The 23,027-nt window shown below is 44.0% G+C and overlaps 1 protein-coding gene across 2 annotated transcripts in view; it reads right to left on the bottom strand.

Annotated features, from left to right (window-relative positions):
• LOC126100632 (probable G-protein coupled receptor Mth-like 1) overlaps nt 1-23,027 on the bottom strand; it is a 406,527-nt gene that overhangs the window by 110,449 nt on the left and 273,051 nt on the right. For both annotated transcript variants that reach the window (XM_049911258.1, XM_049911259.1), the window contains exon 6: nt 21,098-21,176. In XM_049911258.1, coding sequence (XP_049767215.1) covers nt 21,098-21,176 — 79 coding nt within the window. The remainder of the gene's footprint in view (nt 1-21,097; nt 21,177-23,027) is intronic.

Here is a 23,027-nt window from a genome sequence, read left to right as displayed (position 1 = left end):
CAGTAATTGCAGACCGAGCGCCACCACACGGCAGGTCTAGAAAGACGGACTAGCACTCGGCCCCAGTTGTACGACGACTTTGCTAGCGACTACACTGACGAAGCCTTTCTCTCATTTGCCGAGAGATACTTAGAATAGCCTTCAGCTAAGTCCATGGCTACGACCTAGCAAGGCGCCATTAACCGTATCTAGAGAGAGTCTCACTTGTAGCATCAAGAACGCTGTATACAAATGATGGGTTAAAAGTTAAGTATCCCAGCAGCTACGTACTTTTCTTTATAGCATTCATTACGTATCCTGTTCCAGAACTCACGCCCGTCTGCGTTAGATTATAGCGTGCATTTCGACCTCCTCTATCTACAAGGTGTTGGAACATTTGCCAACACATCAATTAGCATATCTGAGGAGTGTGCAGCAGGAATGCCGAGCGACCATGGGTAAAGTCTGCCGCAGTGTGCTACCACCTGGCGGCACTGACGTAAACTTCTACACTCCTGGAAATTGAAATAAGAACACCGTGAATTCATTGTCCCAGGAAGGGGAAACTTTATTGACACATTCCTGGGGTCAGATACATCACATGATCACACTGACAGAACCACAGGCACATAGACACAGGCAACAGAGCATGCACAATGTCGGCACTAGTACAGTGTATATCCAGCTTTCGCAGCAATGCAGGCTGCTATTCTCCCATGGAGACGATCGTAGAGATGCTGGATGTAGTCCTGTGGAACGGCTTGCCATGCCACTTCCACCTGGCGCCTCAGTTGGACCAGCGTTCGTGCTGGACGTGCAGACCGCGTGAGACGACGCTTCATCCAGTCCCAAACATGCTCAATGGGGGACAGATCCGGAGATCTTGCTGGCCAGGGTAGTTGACTTACACCTTCTAGAGCACGTTGGGTGGCACGGGATACATGCGGACGTGCATTGTCCTGTTGGAACAGCAAGTTCCCTTGCCGGTCTAGGAATGGTAGAACGATGGGTTCGATGACGGTTTGGATGTACCGTGCACTATTCAGTGTCCCCTCGACGATCACCAGTGGTGTACGGCCAGTGTAGGAGATCGCTCCCCACACCATGATGCCGGGTGTTGGCCCTGTGTGCCTCGGTCGTATGCAGTCCTGATTGTGGCGCTCACCTGCACGGCGCCAAACACGCATACGACCATCATTGGCACCAAGGCAGAAGCGACTCTCATCGCTGAAGACGACACGTCTCCCTCCATTCGTCCCTCCTTTCACGCCTGTCGCGACACCACTGGAGGCGGGCTGCACGATGTTGGGGCGTGAGCGGAAGACGGCCTAACGGTGTGCGGGACCGTAGCCCAGCTTCATGGAGACGGTTGCGAATGGTCCTCGCCGATACCCCAGGAGCAACAGTGTCCCTAATTTGCTGGGAAGTGGCGGTGCGGTCTCCTACGGCACTGCGTAGGATCCTACGGTCTTGGCGTGCATCCGTGCGTCGCTGCGGTCCGGTCCCAGGTCGACGGGCACGTGCACCTTCCGCCGACCACTGGCGACAACATCGATGTACTGTGGAGACCTCACGCCCCACGTGTTGAGCAATTCGGCGGTACGTCCACCCGGCCTCCCGCATGCCCACTATACGCCCTCGCTCAAAGTCCGTCAACTGCACATACGGTTCACGTCCACGCTGTCGCGGCATGCTACCAGTGTTAAAGACTGCGATGGAGCTCCGTATGCCACGGCAAACTGGCTGACACTGACGGCGGCGGTGCACAAATGCTGCGCAGCTAGCGCCATTCGACGGCCAACACCGCGGTTCCTGGTGTGTCCGCTGTGCCGTGCGTGTGATCATTGCTTGTACAGCCCTCTCGCAGTGTCCGGAGCAAGTATGGTGGGTCTGACACACCGGTGTCAATGTGTTCTTTTTTCCATTTCCAGGAGTGTAGTTGAGTGGCTAGGGCTAGCTGTGGACATCGGCAACCGTGCACGTTGTTCATCAAATCCGTATCCATTTTCCCCGTAAGGCAATTACGTCCGCGAGTTGCGCATGCGCGAAAGGCCGCTCGCAACCCTGATGTCAAGTTTAACGTACTCTAAAGGAGCAGTAGCGCAGTAGATTTAAGTGCCGTATCTTTCAGGTTGCAGCATCTATGTTACATTTAACAGCATTCAAAGAAAGAGAAGCAATAAATTCGTAAGATGTCGAAAGTTAGGTTGTTCACGTGCTATTGTGCTCTTACACAGCAGCCGCCACTGTTCCTAACACAGAGGAAGTCGATCAATGTGGTTTTCGGTATCAGTTCGTGAATTTCGAGTGGACAATCGTTGAAACGTCTGTGAAAACTAAAAGTCATGTCCTGTGCATCTATTTCCTCAAAGGGTTTACGACAAATAAATTCAAAAGAATACTAACAAGAAATTTGGAAAAGGAATCAAAATTCATGGAGAAGAAATAAATGTTACATGCTTTGCAGATGACATTGTGATCGCGGCAGAGACATCAAACGAGCTGAAAGAGCAGTTGAACGGAATCGATAGTCTTGAAAAGACTTTACAAAATGAATATCAACTAAAGTAAAAGGAGGATAACGTAGTGTAGTCGAGTTAAGACGAATGATATTGGGGTAATTAGATTAGAAAATGAGATGCTGTAAGTATTACAAGAATTTTATGTCTGGGCTACAAAGTAAATAACGATGGCAGAAGCAGAGGGCATATAAAACGTTAATTGGCAAAACAAGAAAAGCTTTTCTGAAAATGAGAAATACGTTAGCATCTACCATACGAGGGCGTGCTGAAAAGTAATGCCTTCAAATTTTTTATTCTGTTCTGAATATCGGTTGAGGTGTTACATGTCATGTGCATCATTCGGTCGACTTTCCCGCTTCGCTGACGCAAGTGCACCACTCTGCCGCTAGAGGGCTACGAATTCTAGCGTGTAACACGGCGGTTTGTAGCTTAACGATGTGGGTGCGCGAGAAACAGCGAGCTGTAATCGAGTTTCTAACCGCCAAAAAGCCGGCCGAAGTGGCCGTGCGGTTCTAGGCGAAGCCGGCACGGTAGCTCAGCGTGCTCGGTCAGGGGGTTAGCTGCCCTCTGTAATAAAAAAACTGAGTGAATGGATCAATAACGAACTTTAACGGGCGTCAGGTGACGTCCGCCAAGAACAATTGAAACGAACAAAATGAGATTAAAAAAAAAAGGGGGTGCTACAGTCTGGAACCGAGCGACCGCTACGGTCGCAGGTTCGAATCCTGCCTCGGGCATGGATGTGTGTGATGTCCTTAGGTTAGTAGTTAGGTTTAATTAGTTCTGCGTTCTAAGCGACTGATGACCTCAGACGTTAAGTCGCATAGTGCTCAGAGCCATTTGAACCATTTTTTTTAACCGCCAAAAACGTGCCTCCAGTTGAAATCCACAGAAGAATGAAAACTGTGTACAGGATGGTTGTATTGACATCAGTAATGCGCGACGTTAGGTTGTTCTTGTTCGTAATGAAGGAAGCGTTGGTGCTAACCTCAACGTGTGTAACAGAGCTCAGAGTGGACCACAACGTATGGCAACTGGCGAGTCTCGTCGGTATCGGGAAGATGAACTCATCAGAGAAAATCGTCGAATATCACAGGCGTAGCTCTGAGGAATGGATCACTAATGACCTACTAAATATGATGGATGAAAGAAGGAAAAAATTCTGTGAAGAAGGAAGACCAAGAGAAATACAAGAGTCTGAAAAACAGAATCAACAGAGAGGCAAAACAAGCAAGAGAAAAATACCTTGATGATCTCTGTATTTCAGTTGAAGACAACATGAGCAAGGGAAATATCGACAAGGCCTACAAATGTGTGACACATTGCTTTGGAGACAGAAGAAACAAGTGTAGGGCTGTGATGGATGAAAATGGCAATATGTTGGATGACGATGATGAAGTTGCAAGAAGATGGAAACAATATATAGGAAAACTGTACAGCGGACCAGACCTGTCTGAAAACATCATGGAAGAAGAAACAGAAGTAGATGCACACAACATAGGTGAACCTAAATTAAAGGAAGAGTTTGAACTAGCTCTGAAAAAACTGAAAAACAACAAATCGCCTGGTATAGACAATATCCCAGCCGAACTTCTGAAATATGGAGGAGCAAAACTGAATCAGGAATTGTATAATCTTGTTTTCAACATGTACGAGCAGGGTAAAATTCCTACAGACTTTGAGAAAAACATTATGATCCCCATTCCAAAGAAGGCAAATGCTACAACATGTGAAAATTATAGGACGCTCAGCCTAGTTACGTACGCCTCTAAAATATTAACCTCAATTATCCTAAAACGCATAGAACAAAAAGTCGAAGCTACACTCTCCGAAGACCAGTTTGGATTCCGGAAAGATAGAGGAACCAGAGAAACAATATTTGCTCTAAAACTAATAATAGAGAAACGACTAGATAAGAACCTGAAAACATACATAGCTTTCGTAGATGTAGAGAAAGCCTTTGATAATGTTAAATGGGATAAGATGTTTGAGGTACTCAAAAAAGTAGGAATAGACCACAAAGATAGAAAAATGATATGGAACCTGTACAAAAATGAGACAACAGTTATCCGTGGACGGACAAAACAAGAAGAGGTGCAGATACGGAAAGGTGTCCGACAAAGTTGCGCGCTATCCCCTGTTATCTTCAACGTATACATTGAAGAGGCGCTGAAAAAAGTAAGGGAAAATTCACAGACGGGTGTAGTAATTCATGGCCAACGAATAGATATGATAAGATATGCCGATGATATAGCTGTCCTGGCTGAAAGTGAAGAAGATCTTGTAGTCCTACTGAATAGAATGGATAAAGTTATGGGTGAAGAATATAATATGAGAATTAATAAAGCAAAAACAAAAGTAATGGCATGCGACAAAGAAGATCAAGTGAAAGTCCAATTTCATGTAGGCAATGAACTGCTTGAACAAGTTGATAAATTTACTTATTTGGGCAGTAATATTACCAGGGATGGAAGGAGCAAGGCAGAAGTGAGAAGTAGAATAGCTCAAGCAAAGGCTGCTTTTAACAAGAAGAAAAACATATTAACATCTAAGAGCATCAGCCTTGAAATCAGGAAAAAAATTTTAAAATCATATGTGTGGAGTGTGGCGTGCTATGGGTCTGAAACATGGACTCTCGGGACAGAGGAGGACCAGAAGCTAAATTCTTTTGAAATGTGGTGCTATAGACGCATGCTCAAAATAAAATGTATCGACAAGGTCACAAACGAAGTGGTTCTGGAAAGAGCAGGTGAGAAGAGAAGCTTCTGGAGTTTCATTGTAAAAAGAAGAGTGCAATTACAGGCCATCTATTAAGACATAAAGGACTCCTGAACACAATCATAGAGGGATATGTCGAGGGAAAAAGACCAAGAGGAAGACCACGACTGAGGTACATGGATCAAATAGTGAAAGATGTCGGCTGTAACACCTATAAAGAAATAGAAAAGCTGAAAGACGCACAGAATGGAGACAAGCTGCCATTGTAGCTGTTGCAAACCAATCCTTGGATTGACCACTACAGAAGAAGAAAGCTCTGAGGTAACTGTGGCATGTCACGAGAGCGCACGCAGGCCGTCCTTACAGAGTCGCATTACAGATAACTGTGTGCACGGTGGGTGCCTCGAATGCTCACTCATGACATGAAATAGAGGAGCCTGCGCATCTGTCAGCAACTTCTGCGTTTTGAGCCTGAGAGTAATGGGTTCATTAACAATATTCTGACACGTAATGAAAGCAATGTTCAGAATTTTGACTCCAAAAATAAGAGAGCAACAATGGATCTGCGACATAAATTACACTACTGTCCATTAAAATCACCACACCACGAAGATGACGTGATACAGAAGCGAAATTTGACCGAGAGGAAGAAGATGCTGTGATATGCAAATGATTAGCTTTTCAGAGCATTCACACAAGGTTGGCGCCGGTGGCGACACCTACAACGTGCTGACATGAGGAAAGTTTCCAACCGATTTCTCATACACAAACAGCAGGTGACCGGAGTTGCCTGGTAAAACGTTGTTGTGATGACTCATGTAAGGAGGAGAAATGCGTACCATCACGTTTCCGACTTTGATAAAGGTCGGATTGTAGCTGAGGTGTCACCGCTAGACACCACACTTGCTAGGTGATAGCTTTTAAATCGGCCGCGGTCCGCTAGTATACGTAGGACCCGCGTGTCGCCACTGTCAGTGATTGCAGACCGAGCGCCGCCACACGGCAGGTCTAGAGACACTTCCTAGCACTCGCCCCAGTTGTACAGCCGACTTTGCTAGCGAAGCCACACTGACAAATACGCTCTCATTTGCCGAGACGATAGTTAGCATAGCCTTCAGCTACGTCATTTGCTACGACCTAGCAAGGCGCCATTACCAGTGTATATTGAGATTGCACTTATGTAGCATCAAGAGCGATGTACACCAATTATGGATTAAAGTTAAGTATTCCAGCAACTACGTTCTTTTCTTACTAGACTGAACTACTTTACTGTTCCAGACCTCACGCCAGTCCGCGTGAGCTTAACGCGTGCATTTCGGCATCCCCGCATAGTGACTTGGCTGTCTTGCCAAGTCACAACAATAGTCTATCGCGATTGCGGTTTATCGTATCACGACATTGCTGCTCGTCTTGTTCGAGATCCAATGACTGTTAGCAGAATATGGAATCGATGGGTTCAGGAGGGTAATACGGATCGCCGTGCTGGATCCCAACGGCCTCGTATCACTAGCAGTCGAGATGACAGGCATCTTATACGCATGGCTGTAACGGATCGTGCAGCCAAGTCTCGATCCCCGAGTCAACAGATGGGAACGTTTGAAAGGCAACAACCATCTGCACGAACTGTTCGACGACGTTTGCAGCATCATGGACTATCAGCTCGGAGACCGTGGCTGCGGTTACCCTTGACGCTGCAGCACAGACAGGAACACCTGCGATGGTGTACTCAACGACGAACCTGGGTGCACGAATGGCAAAACGTCATTTTTTCGGATGAATCCAGGTTCTGTTTACAGCATCATGATGGTGTTAGGCGACAACGCGCTGAACGTACATTGGAAACGTGTATTCGTCATCGCCATACTGGCGTATCGCCTGGGATGATGGTATGCGGTGCCATTGGTTACACGTCTCGGTCACCTCTTGTTCGCATTGACGGCACTTTGAACAGTGGACGTTACATTTCAGATGTGTTATGACCCGTGGCTCTACCCTTCATTCGATCCCTGAGAAACCCTACATTTCAGCAGGATAATGCACGACCGCATGTTGCAGGTCCTGTACGGGCCATTCTGGATACAGAAAATGTTCGACTGCTGTCCTGGCCAGCACATTCTCCAGATCTCTCACCAATTGAAAACGTCTGGCCAATGGTGGCCGAGCAACTGGCTCGTCACAATACGCCAGTCAATACTCTTGATGAACTGTGGTATCGTGTTGAAGCTGCATGGGCAGCTGTACCTGTACAGTGTATCCAAGCTCTGTTTGACTCAATGCCCAGGCGTATCATGGCCGTTATTACGGCCAGAGGTGGTTGTTGTGGGTACTGATTTCTCAGGATCTATGCACCCAAATTGCGTGAAAATGTAATCACATGTCAGTTCTAGTATAATACATTTGTCCAATGAATACCCGTTTATCAACTGTACTTCTTCTTGGCAAAATCATGCTCACAGTGTTGTGGGATATTCAAGGTATGGTGCATTTGGAATTTGTCCCTAAAGTCACCACCGTTAACTATGCAAGGTACTGAGAGACTGTAAGAACACTCAAAGCACGAATTCGAAGAGTCCTTCAGCATGACAACACGAAATCACACACGAGCTCTGTAACATCGCAGCAATCCGACACCTTGTGTCCACTGCCATCGATCATCCTCCACACAGTTCCGAGTTGGCCACATACGATATTCATCTGTTTCAAAACTTAAAGAATACTTACGAAGACTCCACTTTGACTGTGACGAAGCGGTGCAAGCAGACGTGAAGTTGTGACTCCGTCAACAAAGTCAAACTTCCTACAGTAATGGTACTAACAGCCGGCCGATGTGGCCGAGCGAATCTAGGCGCTACAGTCTGGAACCGCGCGACCGCTACGGTCGCAGGTTCAAATGCTGCCTCAGGCATGGATGTGTGTGATGTCCTTAGGTTAGTTAGGTTTAAGTAGTTCTAAGTTCTCTAGGGGAACAAACTGGTCTCTCGTTGGGAAAAATACTGTATGTTCGTCGCCACAAGGTGACTTACGTTGAGAAATAAATATGTAGACATGAAGAATAAAGATGTAGACTGTTAGTATAGATTTTTTATTTAAAAAGCTTGCAGAGTTTTCACATAAAATTTGGAGTCATTACTTTTCAGCGCATTCTCGTAAATTTAAGTGTATTACGTCTTTTATGAAAGTATTTGGGTGGACAGAAATGCAGATGATGCACAGCACAGATAACCAGTTGGTACAGACATCTGATATGTGCTGTTACGGAAGAATTCTGACGATAACTAATTCAAGAGGAATAGGTCGATAGGACATACAGTGATGCCTCAAGGAATAGTTTATTTGGTAAACAGAGGAGGGTGAGGGGCAAAACTGTAGAGGAAGACGGTATCTTCAGTGCAGCAAGCTCGTTTAAATGAATATAGAGTTCATAGTAGCGTAGTGAAGAAGAGTTTGGTCACGACAGACTAGCGTAGAGAGCTGTATGAAAACAGTGCTGAAAACTACAACAAGCAAAATAAGAGCCCCATTGACTCCACTGTTGGTGACTTGTGGCGGTACAGTTTTCATTATCCCTAGACACTATCGTTCTGTAGATTGTTCTTTGCCGCGCGGGATTAGCCGAGCGGTCTGAGGCGCTGCAGTCAGGACTGTGACGCTGGTCCCGGCGGAGGTTCGAGTTCTCCCTCGGGCATGGGTGTGTGCGTTTGTCCTTAGCATAATTTTGGTTAAGTATTGTGTAAGCTTAGGGACTGATGACCTTAGCAGTTAAGTCCCATAAGATTTCACACACATTTTTATACAGTTCTTTATAGGAGGGAGAGCTATCTGTCAGTCAATGATAATGCTACGCAATAAAATAAAAATGAAATGAAAAGAATTCGCGAAGTTGTTCTACAATGGTCTGATTTCTATCATTAATCACAAACTTGTATTCAGTATTTTCGAGTGTTCTATTGTTGACGTTAGCGTCCTCTGACTTCGGGAGTCGGTTTTTTCGTGACGTAATTAGCGCCTTCCTCTTAAAAAGCGGCTTCGTGAATTATTGAAAGGCCGCACAGCGAGGACTTGTGAGCCTAATGGCTGTGTAGTCATTACACGTAACAGCTTTTCGCTCCCGCATTATCACTTCAGCATTGCAACACCGCAAACGTCAACATATGCGTCACACATTTGACGAACAGCTGTTGTAAATTTTTCATAAGCAGTCTTTTCATGTAGAACATCAACATTTTCCATACATCGTAATTTGTTACAATTATGTTAATACACAGCCAAGTTTTCCAGTCTTTGCGAAGTCGCTACACAACATTCTGCGAAAAAGAGGAATTGTTAAAATCGAATATAAAACTACATGTTAGGAAGTTTTTTCTATAAGTGTTTGGAGTGTAGTTTTGGGGTCAAACGCAGGGTCCGATTGCATCCTTCTGCTTTGAGCCATAACGTCTTGTGTGACACCAATAGTCTACGTTTGAAGGATGTAAGCGGCCTGTTATTATATGTTACCTGCGGTTGTCTTGGTCATAGAGTGTGTATGTATACGAAGTCAGCACAGCCTACTGCGGATTTTCTCAGCATCAAACCGGGATAGCTACGTGATTTTGGGAGGCCGTTGCTTGTCTACAATTTGCGGCGATAGCGAAACTTGAGCATTACAAGTATTCGCCTTGTTTTATATACGTTTCTTGACGCTTGAGTTTCAGTAAGTGGTATGGTGCAGTACTGTCTTTGCTACGGATGCGAAGAGAAGTATGTGAAAGGAGGCTATTTACTTTTCATAGGTACTTACAAAAAATGTGTAATTGTGATGTCATACTGATACGAGGCACTTTTTATGTTGAAAACTATCGAGACACAGCATGATAATGTCTTGTGCTGCAAAGTCAATGCCTCTGATTTTATGGCACGTGTTTACGAGTCAAGTGCTAGATCAATTTGCAAGTGTATAAATATCGGTGTTCATATGCAGATAAATTTATACACAACAGTCTGATTAATTCCTCCAATTTACGCAGGTTCTCAAACTCTCGTGTGTATACAACTTTTTCTGCATGAGACAGTTTCCTATACAGTGTCACTGTACCATAATTAATTAGAACAGCTGGCCGGTGTGGCCGATGGTTCTAGGCGATTCGGTCAGGAACCGCGCGACCGCTACGGTCGCAGGTTCGAATCGTGCCTCGGGCATGGATGCTATGATGTCCTTAGGTTGGTTAGGTTTAAGTAGTTCTAAGTTCTAGGAGACTGATGACCTCAGATGTTAAGTCCCATAGTGCTCAGAGCCTTTTGAACTATTTAATTAGAACAGATTCGACCATATGAACCAGTGCGATAAAAACGTAATTAAAAATTGTGGACTATTACTTCTTTTATTACTCCATAATTCGAGCACTGACCTTATATTATTTGCTTGATGAGATGGCGAAAAAATGATATCGGTATTTTACTTGCAAATAAAAAACCCAAGCCTAAATAAAAGAAAACTGAGAATAATAATGGACAAGCCGGTGGCCCAAATCGCTTACCGTGTTTACTGTAACAATTTCATATTTTCAAATGCGTTGATTTTCCGTGACACTTCGACGCCGTCTACAGTGTCACTGTGACGTAATTATTGAAAACAGAGATTCGACAAAATCATACGTGCAGTAGAAAACGTATTGTTGGCTGTCACTTCTTACGCCGTTACGGAAAAATGTAAATGAAGTGGAAGCTGAGCTATGATACTGTGGCGAAAAAGCACAATACCATTGCTCCTCACATCTTTAAGCCAACTTCAGTTTCAGGTATCAAACTTTTAAGGTGTCTGTAAAACGCATTTACAAAGTTTCGCTGTACATCTGCAGCAGCGAATTACAACGCTCAAAACGCGCTAAGCTCTATACAGGCTAAAATGCGTCGTCACAAAATGAGGTGACCTGAGCTGCATCTGATGCTGCGGACAGAATTCTCGTTCGACGCTTCCAAATGGTCATTCCATAGCTATCTATACTCTATGGTCTTAGTAACTAGTGTAAACAATGCTGTTTATTCCAAATATGTCGGAGAGTGTGGCTTACTTGGAACCTGAAAGCATAGATTGAATTATCGATAGAGAAACTAGTACCTGTTATATTTTTCTTCTTTTTTTCATAAATAGTTGGCTGTTTGTTTTTGTATTTGACAGGACTTTCGCGATAAGATTAGGCCGAAACTGAAGGGCGGCACAAGTTAAATTATTGTGAGTGAAACGCTTATTGGTTATAATTATCACGTTTTTTTTTAAAAAGTTATTTGTCTGCTTTTGTAATGTTCAAGTTTGTGAGGGTGAGGTTAGCCATGAATGTAAGAGCATAGCTCGAATAGTCGTGAGTGGAACCAGCAGTAACATTGTTTCTAATTTTGATTTTTAAAAATATTTTGCTGTGTTTCTTCAAATGTGACGTCGTGAGGCGATGCATATATGAAATCGATTATTCTTATAGGCGTCGTGTTATTGTTACCGGTGGCTCACTCTTGTGGTGGATGTTTGTTTTCTGATGTGCTTTTTACTAATGGCTTAGCTGAATGGGGTTATTTAAACTGAATGTGGGTAATGTTCCTTTATGAAATGAACATTGCAACGTATATGGCTTACGTCAGTGTTATCTGCGAATGTGTTAGATATTTGGGATGAAGTATTTCAGTATTAATGCTGAACTGGAAACGGACTTTACAGTGTCCTTATGACTACGTACTGCGAGACGCGCTAGAGTCGTAATAGGTTGTGTAGTGTGTAACAGGAAGACTTGGAGAAGTTAAATGGCAAACTTTGGAACAAGGCGACGTAGTCAAAATTCCTAGTTATGAGCACGCGATCGCCGACTCCGAGTTAACTGCAACTTTCGTAGACGTAGAACCACGATACACAGCTAAATTATATGAACCAGTGTCTTGGTCGTACATTACTTTATTAAAATTCATGACTGGTTTCAATTTTGCATTCACCATCATATTCGACGAGGACTGCAGCGACATGTTGGCACGTGTACATAAATTTTAATAAACCTATGCGTGCAAAGACTTCTAATTCTGTAATCTGCACCGTTACGAAGGTCACTGGTCTCTTCTGCTGATCCAGGCGGTCTGGTTCCGAGATTCAGCACAGTATTGTCTGCTAGCCACATCTGGTAGTGACCAGGAGAAATCATACAATACCGATCAATTAATCCGACTGCTTCCGATTTGTAAATCCCATCAGCCACCTCGCTGAGAGTGCTCTTACTGTAAGTATACGGTACTGCCACTGGTCTGTGCCTTCAGACGGCACATCTTCTTAACAGAACTCGTTCCTCCAAGGTTTCCGTTCGCTCTCGCGGAGCCCGCAACTGGACCCATGGAAAGTTTCTGCAAAAGCTTGTTCCCGGCGCTGCTAAGGTCGTGAACTAAAGGACGACAAACAAACAGACGGGACGTTGGCGGTTTCTCACGTAATGCTCCACGTGAAAGAAACCGGTTCTCGGGACAAATCCGACGATCTTAATGTGGTACAGATATCCTTATACAAACCTTACATCACAGTTCCTGTTAGATTCCGTTAGTGTTTCTCCAGATTCCTCCATACTTCGTCGCTTCATCATCACGTTTATGATTTGCCCGTAAGCTCCCCACCATCAACACCACGAGCGTACCTTTTAATAATCGAACTCTCATGTGCGAAACGGGTTGTAACATCTGATCATTTTATAAACGTGTTTTTGTGTTAAATACCTGGCGTTAAACATGTAAAACCTAAATGGCTGAAGATGCAAAACCATAATTCCACTATGTCATCAAAAGTATCCGGAAATCCCCAAAAACATTCTTTTTTCGTATCAGGTGCATTGTGCTGCCACCTACTGCCAGTTACTCCATATCAGTAGTCATTAGACATCGTGAGAGAGCAGAATGGGGCGCTCCGCGGAACTCATGGACTTAGAACGTGGTCAGGTGATTCGGTGTCACTTGTGTCACACGTCTGTACGCGAGAATTCCACATTCCTAAACATCCCTAGGTCTACTGTTTCCGATGTGATAGTGAAGTGGAAACGTGAAGGGCACGAACAACGCAAAAGCGTACAGGCCGACCTCGTCTGTTGACTGACAGAGACCGCCCAGACCATCACACAGGAATTCCAAGCTGCATCGGGATCCACCGCAAGTACTATGACACTTAGGCGGCAGGTGAGAACACTTGAATCTCATGGTCGAGCGGCTGCTCATAATTACACATCACGCCGGTAAATGCCAAACGACGATTCACTTGGTGTAAGGAGCGTAAACATTGGACGATTGAACAGTGGAAAAACGTTGTGAGGATTGACGAATAACGGTACACAATGTGACGATTCTATGGCAGGGTGTGGGTATGGCCATGGCCGGTGAACGTCGTCTGCCAGCGTGTGCAGTGCCAACAGCAAAATTCGGAGGCGATGGTGTTATGGTACGGTCGTGTTTTTCATGTAGGGGGCTTGCACCCCCTGTTGTTTTACGTGGCACTATCACAGCACAGGACTACATTGCTGTTTTAAGCACCTTCTTGCCTCCCACAGTAGAAGAGCAATTTGAGGATGGCGATTGCATCTTCCAACACGATCGAGTACCTGTTCATAATGCACGGCCTGTGGCGGAGTGGATACATGACAATACATCCCCGTAATGGACTGGTCTGCACAGAGTCCTGACCTGAATCCTATAGAACAGCTTTGGGATGTTTTGGAACGCCGGCTTCGTGCCAGGCCTCACCGACCGACATCAATACCTCTCCTCAGTGCAGCACTCCATGAAGAATGGACTGCCATTCCCCAAGAAACCTTCCAGCACCTGATTGAACGTATGCCTGCGAGAGTGGAAGCTGCCATCAAGGCTAAGGGTGGGCCAGCACTATACTGAATTCCAGCATATCTCATGGAGGGTGCCACGAACTTGTAAGTCACTTGCAGCCAGGTGTCCGGATGCTTTTGATTACGTAGTGTATGTTGGTTTCATTAGATCCGGATTGTTCATCCACAGATTAATGAAAAAGTAAAAACAAATTTACTAAATCGAAAAAGCAATAAGCTCTTCACATGTTCATTCATTTTTTGTTAAGTTGTGCATAATGTCAGACTGCTGATTTTAGGCATGATCATAAAAAAGTAAGTGATAAACTTATTCCATTATTTTGTGTAAGGTGTCATCGAAAAAACGTATCGAAATAAAGATTGTTCGAAGTTGTTACGTACTCTCATTCTCAAATACTAGATGAAAGAGTCTGGGTAATTTACGCGTCATGAGCTTCGCTGCGTCAAGATGTTCACAGCTTCTGTGTTTAGTGCATGACTTTTTGTGTAAAATTATATCTCTTATGTGCACAGTATGGTAGGGTTTTAAACTTTTAATTACTTTTAATAATTATAAGAAGTACGAAAAATCTTTTTTTTTTTTTTGTTTCCGCTAGAAGACAAGCAACCTGTAACTTATAGCGGATGACCAGTCAGCCCTTTAGTAATACACATTGTTTCTCAAGTTATGGTATTTGGAATATATGGTCTCACTTCCTATTCAAGGTGTCCTAGAAGGAATTGTCAGTATTCAGGTATATGATCTGAAGAAAAAATTTCATATGGACATATGCCATATTCCGAATGGTTTGCAAGATAGAGAACATTTAATGTACATTTGTTTTTGGGTTTGTGGTTCACACGTATGTGTCCTATCCACCCATCTTTTCTGACCTATCTCGTTGCTTTCAGCCCCTTTGTTCGGGTTGTATTTCTGCCTGTAAACTAGCCCGTCGAACATACTATCTTCCGCGGTGTGTTGTGAGTGGAGTAGTGCGAGGGATTGAGAAAGTATCACAGAGAAGCATCAGTTAACTGTGTTTGTACACGCTCTAGCTAAAGTGCCACGCATCTATAGTAATGTAGAACAAGCAGATATGGTTTATCTTTTGCTGTGTTGGCAGTGGTCCTGCTCCCGTAGAAGAATATCGGTGGCGCTTTGCCACACCTCGAATTCCTGGTTGACCTGAGTTTTCAGCACATGACTTGAAACAGGTATTCTTCCAAGGCCACATTTTCTTCTGAGCGTGTAGTTCAACAACTTGTGTAGGAACAGCAACACACTGTTGAAACGGTGCAGCGTAGGCCAACTACCAGGATCGATACTGCTTTGAGGTGACTGTGGTAAAAATACGTATTCTTCGATTGATACTCCGCAAAACGCATTTTCAATGTTTAATAGCTATTGTACATGTATACATGTGTCAATATGAAATGTATTGAATAATGCAGAAAATAAATAACAATGTACCGTACATTAAATGTCTTCTAGTCTTACTACCAGGATCGATACTTTTTTGAGGTGAATGTGGTAAAAATACGTATTCTTCGATTGATGCTCTGCAAAAGGCATGTTGCAATGTTCAATAGCTATTGTACACGTACACATGTTTCAATATGAAAAGTATTGAATAATTCTGAAAATAAATAACAATGTACCGTACATTAAATGTCTTTTATCTTTAAAACCATGTGGAATAGGGCATATATGAATATGACGTTTTTGCTGCAAATGGTCATTCCCGTCATCTCCGTGAATATTGAACATTCCTACTGGGACGCCCTGTATACGTAAGGAACAGTGTCATTGTAGTCCGAGTACTCTTTACCACTCGTGACTACATCCAACTGAACCTACTTGCTGTATACACCCCGTGATGTTCCTCTACAATGTTTTCGCCGTTCGGCCCCCTCCTCCCCTTCCGCACTTGACAGCTGTGGTGGTCTAGCTGGTAGAGCGCTACACTCCGGCCCTAGAGGTCTTCAGTTTAATCTCGAAAAGTTGCGGGGGATTTTGCTGCTCGTTCCTGTCCATGATGGCTCCAAGTCAAACCAGCCTATTGTCAAAATTAGACCACAGCCGTGTCCTGGCGCTGCGGCGAACTGTAAGACAGCATTCTAGTGACGTAATGCCGGTAGTCCGGTGACGGTCTTGCGCCACACACCTCACCTTTACCTTACTTCCCCACTTCCCTACATTGGGAAATTTGCTGCTCCTTGGTGTGTCAAAATGGCTCTGAGCACTATGGGACTCAACTGCTGTGGTCATCAGTCCCCTAGAACTTAGAACTACTTAAACCTAACTAACCTAGGGACATCACACACACCCATGCCCAAGGCAGGATTCGAACCTGCGACCGCAGCAGCAGCGCGGCTCCGGACTGGAGCGCCTAGATTGGTGTGTCAGGATGCTATATATTAACCCTTTTGGTCAAGTTAAGCCCCAAATATCTTTTGTCTGCATATCGATGCGGTGCTTCTTCATTAGTTGCCCGAACCCATTTCATCTTGATCATTATTTTGTGATGGCATACTTCAAAAGTATCTATTCTCTTCTTGCCTTTACTTCTTATCGTTCACGCATTAATTCCTTTTTTTCTTTCTTCAGCTCGATTTATTGTGCTATTGTCTGCATTAGCCAACGGCCTTGCCTCGTTGAATACACCGGGTCACGTCAGATCACGGAAGCTAGCAGTGTTGGGCGTGGCCAGTACTTGGATGGGTTGACTGCCTGTGTATGCCACGTGCTGTTGACTGTTTTCCCTTTGTCTTTGCGGCAAAGGAGAGAAGAGCTGATGGCAAAAAGTACCTGATCACCAGTTTTTGCGCCAATGTCTTACATTATACTCCAAACTTTTCCGGAGTGTCTTATAAAGTGAAAACAAAGAAAGGTTAGGGTTTAACGTCCCGTCGACGACGAGGTCATTAGAGACGGAGCACAAGCTCGGACTGTTTGAAGGAAATCGACTGTGTCCTTTCAAAGGAGCCATCCCAGCATTTCCCCGGAGTGATCTAGGGAAAAAATTAAATCTGTATGGTCAAATACGGATTTGAGCCGTTGTACTCCCGAAGACGAGTGCAGTGTGCCGGCCACAGCGCTCGTGAGGGCATATAACAGTGCTGATGGTGCCGGATGTGGACTGAGCTCGACGTCCCTGTTTGTGCTACTCGAGAGAAGTAAGGGATGTGCCGGGCACCAGCTACCACCCTCTTCCTTCTCTCATCATCATATGGCGCAAACATAACACCACACTACACGCACCCATGATAGTCAGCTGCGTTTACCTCATATGCTTATAACACACTACTCTCACACTTTGCGAAGCAAAGGTGTCATTGTCCATGAATGTAAGGCAAAACATTTCCTGTTAGTCGGCTGAATTTGTCCTTCGAGGTCTCCCAACCAACAATGCCATTACGACTTCACATTAATCTGCTTTTGATATCTTCGTTAGTTGTTGAGTCATCACGTATTTTCCTGCCTAAAAAGCAACATTGATTTTTGAGTCCTCTTACCTTATCTCACTCCTCCAGCATCACCTAACTTAATTCGGTTTTTCTCCATTTCCTATGTACTGTTACTGATATTAATTTTATAACCTATTTAGGAGACTGTACGCATCCTGGCTGGCTACCTACCTGTGTGTGTGTGTGTGTGTGTGTGTGTGTTGTGTTTGTGCTTCTGAAACAAAAAAGAAAGAAATAAAGAGAGAGAGAGAGAGAGACAGACAGACAGACTGACGGGGAGGGGGGGAGGGGGTGGTTGGCGTTTAAGGACGGGGGGAAGGGGGACCTGAAAGAACACGTAGAGTCCTACGACTGGGGCTTACTATTCTTCCTGTTACAATGTGTTACCTTGAAACCACGTGTAAATGTTTGTCTTATCCATTCTGAACACCGCATACTGCGACTATCAAAATAGGGGATGATTTGGGTGCAATTGGCATCACTCCTTTCTTACCTTATGCCAGAAAACCCCAGATTCTGTTAAGAATCGAGCTCCCATGCGTAAAACAGCTTTAGACTTGATTACTTTACAAATGACTTAAAATATTAAATATGAGGGACGATCAGAAGGTTGCCGTCCGAAGGCCACACTTCATGTCGGTGCTTATATATCTGCATCGGAGTCGGGCTGGCCATTAACATTGCTACACCACGACAACGGCATGCTCCAGACGCGAAATTTAACCGACAGAAAGAAGATGCTGTGATATGCAAATGATTAGCTTTTCAGAGCATTCACACAAGGTTGGCGCCAGTGACGACACCTACAACGTGCTGACATGAGGAAAGTTTCCAACCGATGTTTCATATACGAACAGCAGTTGACCGCCATTGCCTGGTGAAACGTTGTTGTGATGCCTCGTGTAAGGAGGAGAAATGCGTACCATCACGTTTCCGACTTTGATCAAGGTCGGATTGTAGCCTATCGCGATTGCGGTTTATCGTATAGCGACATTGCTGTTCGCGTTGGTCGAGATCCAATGACTGTTAGCAGAATATGGAATCGGTGGGTTCAGGAGGGTAATACGGAACGCCGTGCTGGATCCCAACGGCCTCCTATCACTAGCAGTCGAGATGACAGGCATCTTATCCGCATGGCTGTAACGGATCGTGCAGCCACGTCTCGATCCCTGAGTCAACAGATGGGGACGTTTGCAAGACAACAACCATCTGCACGAACAGTTCGACGACTTTTGCAGCAGAATGGAGTATCAGCTCGGAGACCATGGCTGCGGTTACCCTTGACGCTGCATCACAGACAGGAACGCCTGCGATGGTGTACTCAACGACGAACCTGGGTGCACGAATGGCAAAACGTCATTTTTTCGGATGAATCCAGGTTCTGTTTACAGCATCATGATGGTCGCATCCGTGTTTGGCGACAAGAAAGTGTTCGACTGCTGCCCTGGCCAGCATATTCTCCAGATCTCTCACCAATTGAAATCGTCTGGTCAATGGTGACCGAGAAACTGGCTCGTCACAATACGCCAGTCACTACTCTTGATGAACTGTGGTATCGTGTTGAATCTGCATGGGCAGCTGTACCTGTACACGTCATCCAAGCTCTGTTTAACTCAATGCCCAGGCGTATCAAGGCCGTTATTACGGCCAGAAGTGGTTGCTCTGGGTACTGATTTCTTACGTTCTGTGCACCCAAATTGCGTGAAAATCTAATCAGATATCTAGTATAATATATCTGTCCAATGAATTCCCGTTTATCATCTGCATTTCCTCTTGGTGTAGCAATTTTAATGGCCAGTAGTGTATATACGCTGTAGCAACGCCCTCAAATGGCAACTCTTTGAACTCTCCTTATAGTTGACGTTAAACATGGAAGCGAGAAAAAGTTAACAAAAAGTTTGAAACTATGTTTAAAGTTTGTTGGAAGTCTCTGAGTGTTTTCATTATCAAACACTGAATGATTATAAAGTGGGTTATTTGCGCTCCATTTTAAGCACAAGCTGGTTTTCCCCTCATCAAAGTGTTTTTGACGTCGTATCTCCCGAACTATGTGTCGTAAAATTATACAGTTTTGCAGGTACATTAAGTGGTATACGTGGATACTGTCTGTTCAATGGATTACGAATAGAGTAGCATTAAAGAAGCAATAAATTAAAATGTCATTTCTGATGCCGCAGTTTTACTGCATGAACGGCAAAAACATAGTAAGTGATAGCTTTTTCCCTTTCCTCATATTGTGGCGTGTGTCAGCGATTAGAAGTTTCTAAGGCCTTGTTGCAATTTGATAAGTGTCTCAGTTTTAAATACTATATGAATATAGTCTGGGTATGTGTTCGCCCTGCGCGACGCTGCGTTAAGATATACACACGACTTATAACTGTAATAACTGTCTCACTATGTTAAACCTTTAATATGAGATTACATTGGTTAGTGGATGGATCATGATAGCATTTTAATGTTTTTAACTCGAAATACATTTGCTTTTGGAAAAGTCACTGTTAATAGTGAAAATGGTAAATAACTTATAGAAATGTTTAACGCAGCGCTGCAAGCAGTATATCTACAAGTTTTATTCACGCTTAATGCTGTTAGATCCTGACGTTCCCGCTAGCTGGCATGCGCAAATGAGTTATTCTAACACTCATCATGGAGTCATACAACACCGCAGTGTGTGCCATGAACCTACCGGTTTACAGATGTACATCAACAGTGAGAGTTGTTGAGCTAGCTTTGGTATGAAACCACTATTTTAGTCTTTATAACCTCTCAAGCTGTCACTAGCATTAGGAGACGAAATGTAAGACACAGCAAAATGCCCTGGACCACGCCCGATTCCCATAAAACGAAAGTCATCAAGAAAGTTCTAACACTGTTTTGTCTTTTGGTAACTGAACGAGTTTAAACTGCACTTTACAAAAATAAAATTAACAACAAATTCTGTCCAGAAAAACCTATATCCTGGAAGTTCTCAACTGCAGAACGAGACCGGAAGTATCTACAACCGTATTATTATAGTTGAATCTAGGAATGTACCCAGTATGAAGTGCGAAGCAACTCATTAAAACTCCCGAAAAGGTACTGTCGTCCTAGAGGCTTGGACTTCAACATTTTATCAGCAGTGTTCAGTAAAAATTTGAAAGACAAACGGCGTTAGCAATTAGAGGCAATTTTGCTCAAACAGGCCCTTGAGAAACGTAGTACGCCTTTTCAATTATGCTGGGTTCCACATTTCATGCGTGACCAGTTGCAAGGTCAGTCTTCGAACTAGCGTGACGTTTGTCTTCTTACATAAGGAGAAAATGAACACTTAAGCACTTCTAGAATGTTATTATTTCTTTCTAAGGATTTTTTTCCTTACACAAAACGTCTGCTAGACTAATCGTTGTCATTTTTTAACGAAAGAGAATTGTGGGTATGTAATTGTAGTGTTTAACTGCAAAGAAATCCTAAGTATATCCGAAATATCCTGAAGTGTCCGCGGAATATTCCTTCAACTATATTAACAGCGTTTGGTTAGCATCTAAAAGTTCCACGGATCTCGAACGAAATTCAATAAGCCATAGGTGAGGAGTACAGTTCGTTTAGATCGTCTTTACTCACCTGAAGGCCCAGGAAATGTCCAGACACATGACGTTGAGCCAGAAGAACGCCGCCAGGAAGGAATACTGCACAATGAATGCTGCAACAGCAAAGACAACAACACATTAACATCTATTACGTGCCCAGTAGCACAATAGTTAACATGTATGTAATGCTGCTATCCTGTATCTCTTACATCTATTTGCAATAGAATTCTTCAACATATCCTGTGTCTAATCAAAACTGCCTACATGAAAAAAGCATCCTCCGTGGCAACTAGCATAATTTCAAAGACACCTGCAATTTGAGACACATCGACACACCTTAACACAGTTCACATCCGATATTCTCTAAGTCATGGATAAAGACAACCAGTGAATTTGGCATTTCTAGACTTTTCAAAATATTTTAACCTAGCACTCCAGAGATGCCATCTAGGGAAACGTAAACACACCAGACAACAATCAGACATCAGTCTAATACCATGTAACACATCCTCTAGCCATGACAATGACCTCAATTCAGCGAAGAAGAAACTCAACAAGTTTCTTGAGGTATGGCATACCCAGCTGGAGCCACTCGTTGATTACTAGGACCAACGAGCTACCAAACTGTGGGGATGTTGACTACTTCATTTTCGTACATGACATTTTAGGCGCAAACTGTTATGGAAATAATTTCTGTAATATGTACATACCAATAGTCAGCACAGTCGTTCCATTAACGGTGTATAAAGACTGCACGCAGCATTTTCTTCTGCCAATGATTGTGCTACTAATTACTTCCTCTACTCCTTTGCTTTTTATTATGGTGAGGAAGACCTGTTAATTCCTGCAGCTTGTGGGGCTTTCTGTAGCTCGCTTTCGATAAGGACGTTGAGTTAGAAGAAGCGGAGTGTCATAATATTATTCGGCACTAAAAGCCACCCCTAAGCAGCTATAGAACAGGAAAGTTGAAATATCCTGTGTCCACACAGGAAACATGTAATAGGGTGGCCTGCATTCCATAAAACTGCATTGTACGTGATGCTAGAAGAATTCCTTGTTGCTAAGATAGGTCTGAAACCCAGGTAAAACTCAGAGCTTGAGATCATGGGACTGGCTATTGGTTGCAGCCATGGCATGCAGGAGTGTTTGCTTAAATCTGAGTAAAAAGATCTATGATTGGCTCACAGTAATTATTTTGGTAGAAGGCACGATTTCCCATGCGTGCCTATGTGCAAAGCTTCTGGTTGGCCAGGGTTGGATATTAAATTCCCACGGAACACCATATTGGTTAACCACGACTAAATCTCGAGAGTAGGAACATGCTGAATGTGTTTATTGTGGGTCACAACTCACAAGGTCTGCCGCTGTTGACTAGCGAGATTCCTATGCAAGCAGAACCAGTCCGGTTTTGGATAGTGAAAGAAAGAACACACTTGCTGTATCGAAGTCGAAAACATCACTTGATGCAGGATTATCAAAAAGTACGTTTACTTCAGGAATGCTGAAGGATATGCACTGGTAGAAAAAAAATCTCACCATCAAGAAGGAGTTGTGTGACAAAACGAAAGTTCGTAGGTCTGTTTCTACATCTACACGTTTCATGCCAGTTACTTAAGACTGACCCTGGTAGCGCCGCTATGCGGATGCAAATCACATTTGCGCCACACACACGCTGTAACGGGCTTGAGCGTTAGTTAGCTTTGGGATTGAACATGATGTTAGTCAAGAATGCCTTTAAGGCGAGAAGGAGGTCATTAGCCCGCTACTGTCGCAGGTTCGAATCCTGCCTTGGGCATGGATGTGTGTGATGTCCTTAGGTTAGTTAGGTTTAAGTAGTTCTAAGTTCTGGGGGACTGATGACCTCAGACGTTAAGTCCCATAGGCAGTGTGGAGGGTAAGAGTCATAGAGGGAGACCAAGAGATGAATACACTAAGCAGATTCAGAAGGATGCAGGTTGCAGTAG

The sequence above is a fragment of the Schistocerca cancellata genome, chromosome 9 (genome assembly GCF_023864275.1).
Source record: "Schistocerca cancellata isolate TAMUIC-IGC-003103 chromosome 9, iqSchCanc2.1, whole genome shotgun sequence".
Taxonomy (NCBI): domain Eukaryota; kingdom Metazoa; phylum Arthropoda; class Insecta; order Orthoptera; family Acrididae; genus Schistocerca; species Schistocerca cancellata.
The sequence above is the reverse complement of the archived record's forward strand: the minus strand, read 5'-3'. Positions and strand labels throughout refer to the sequence as shown.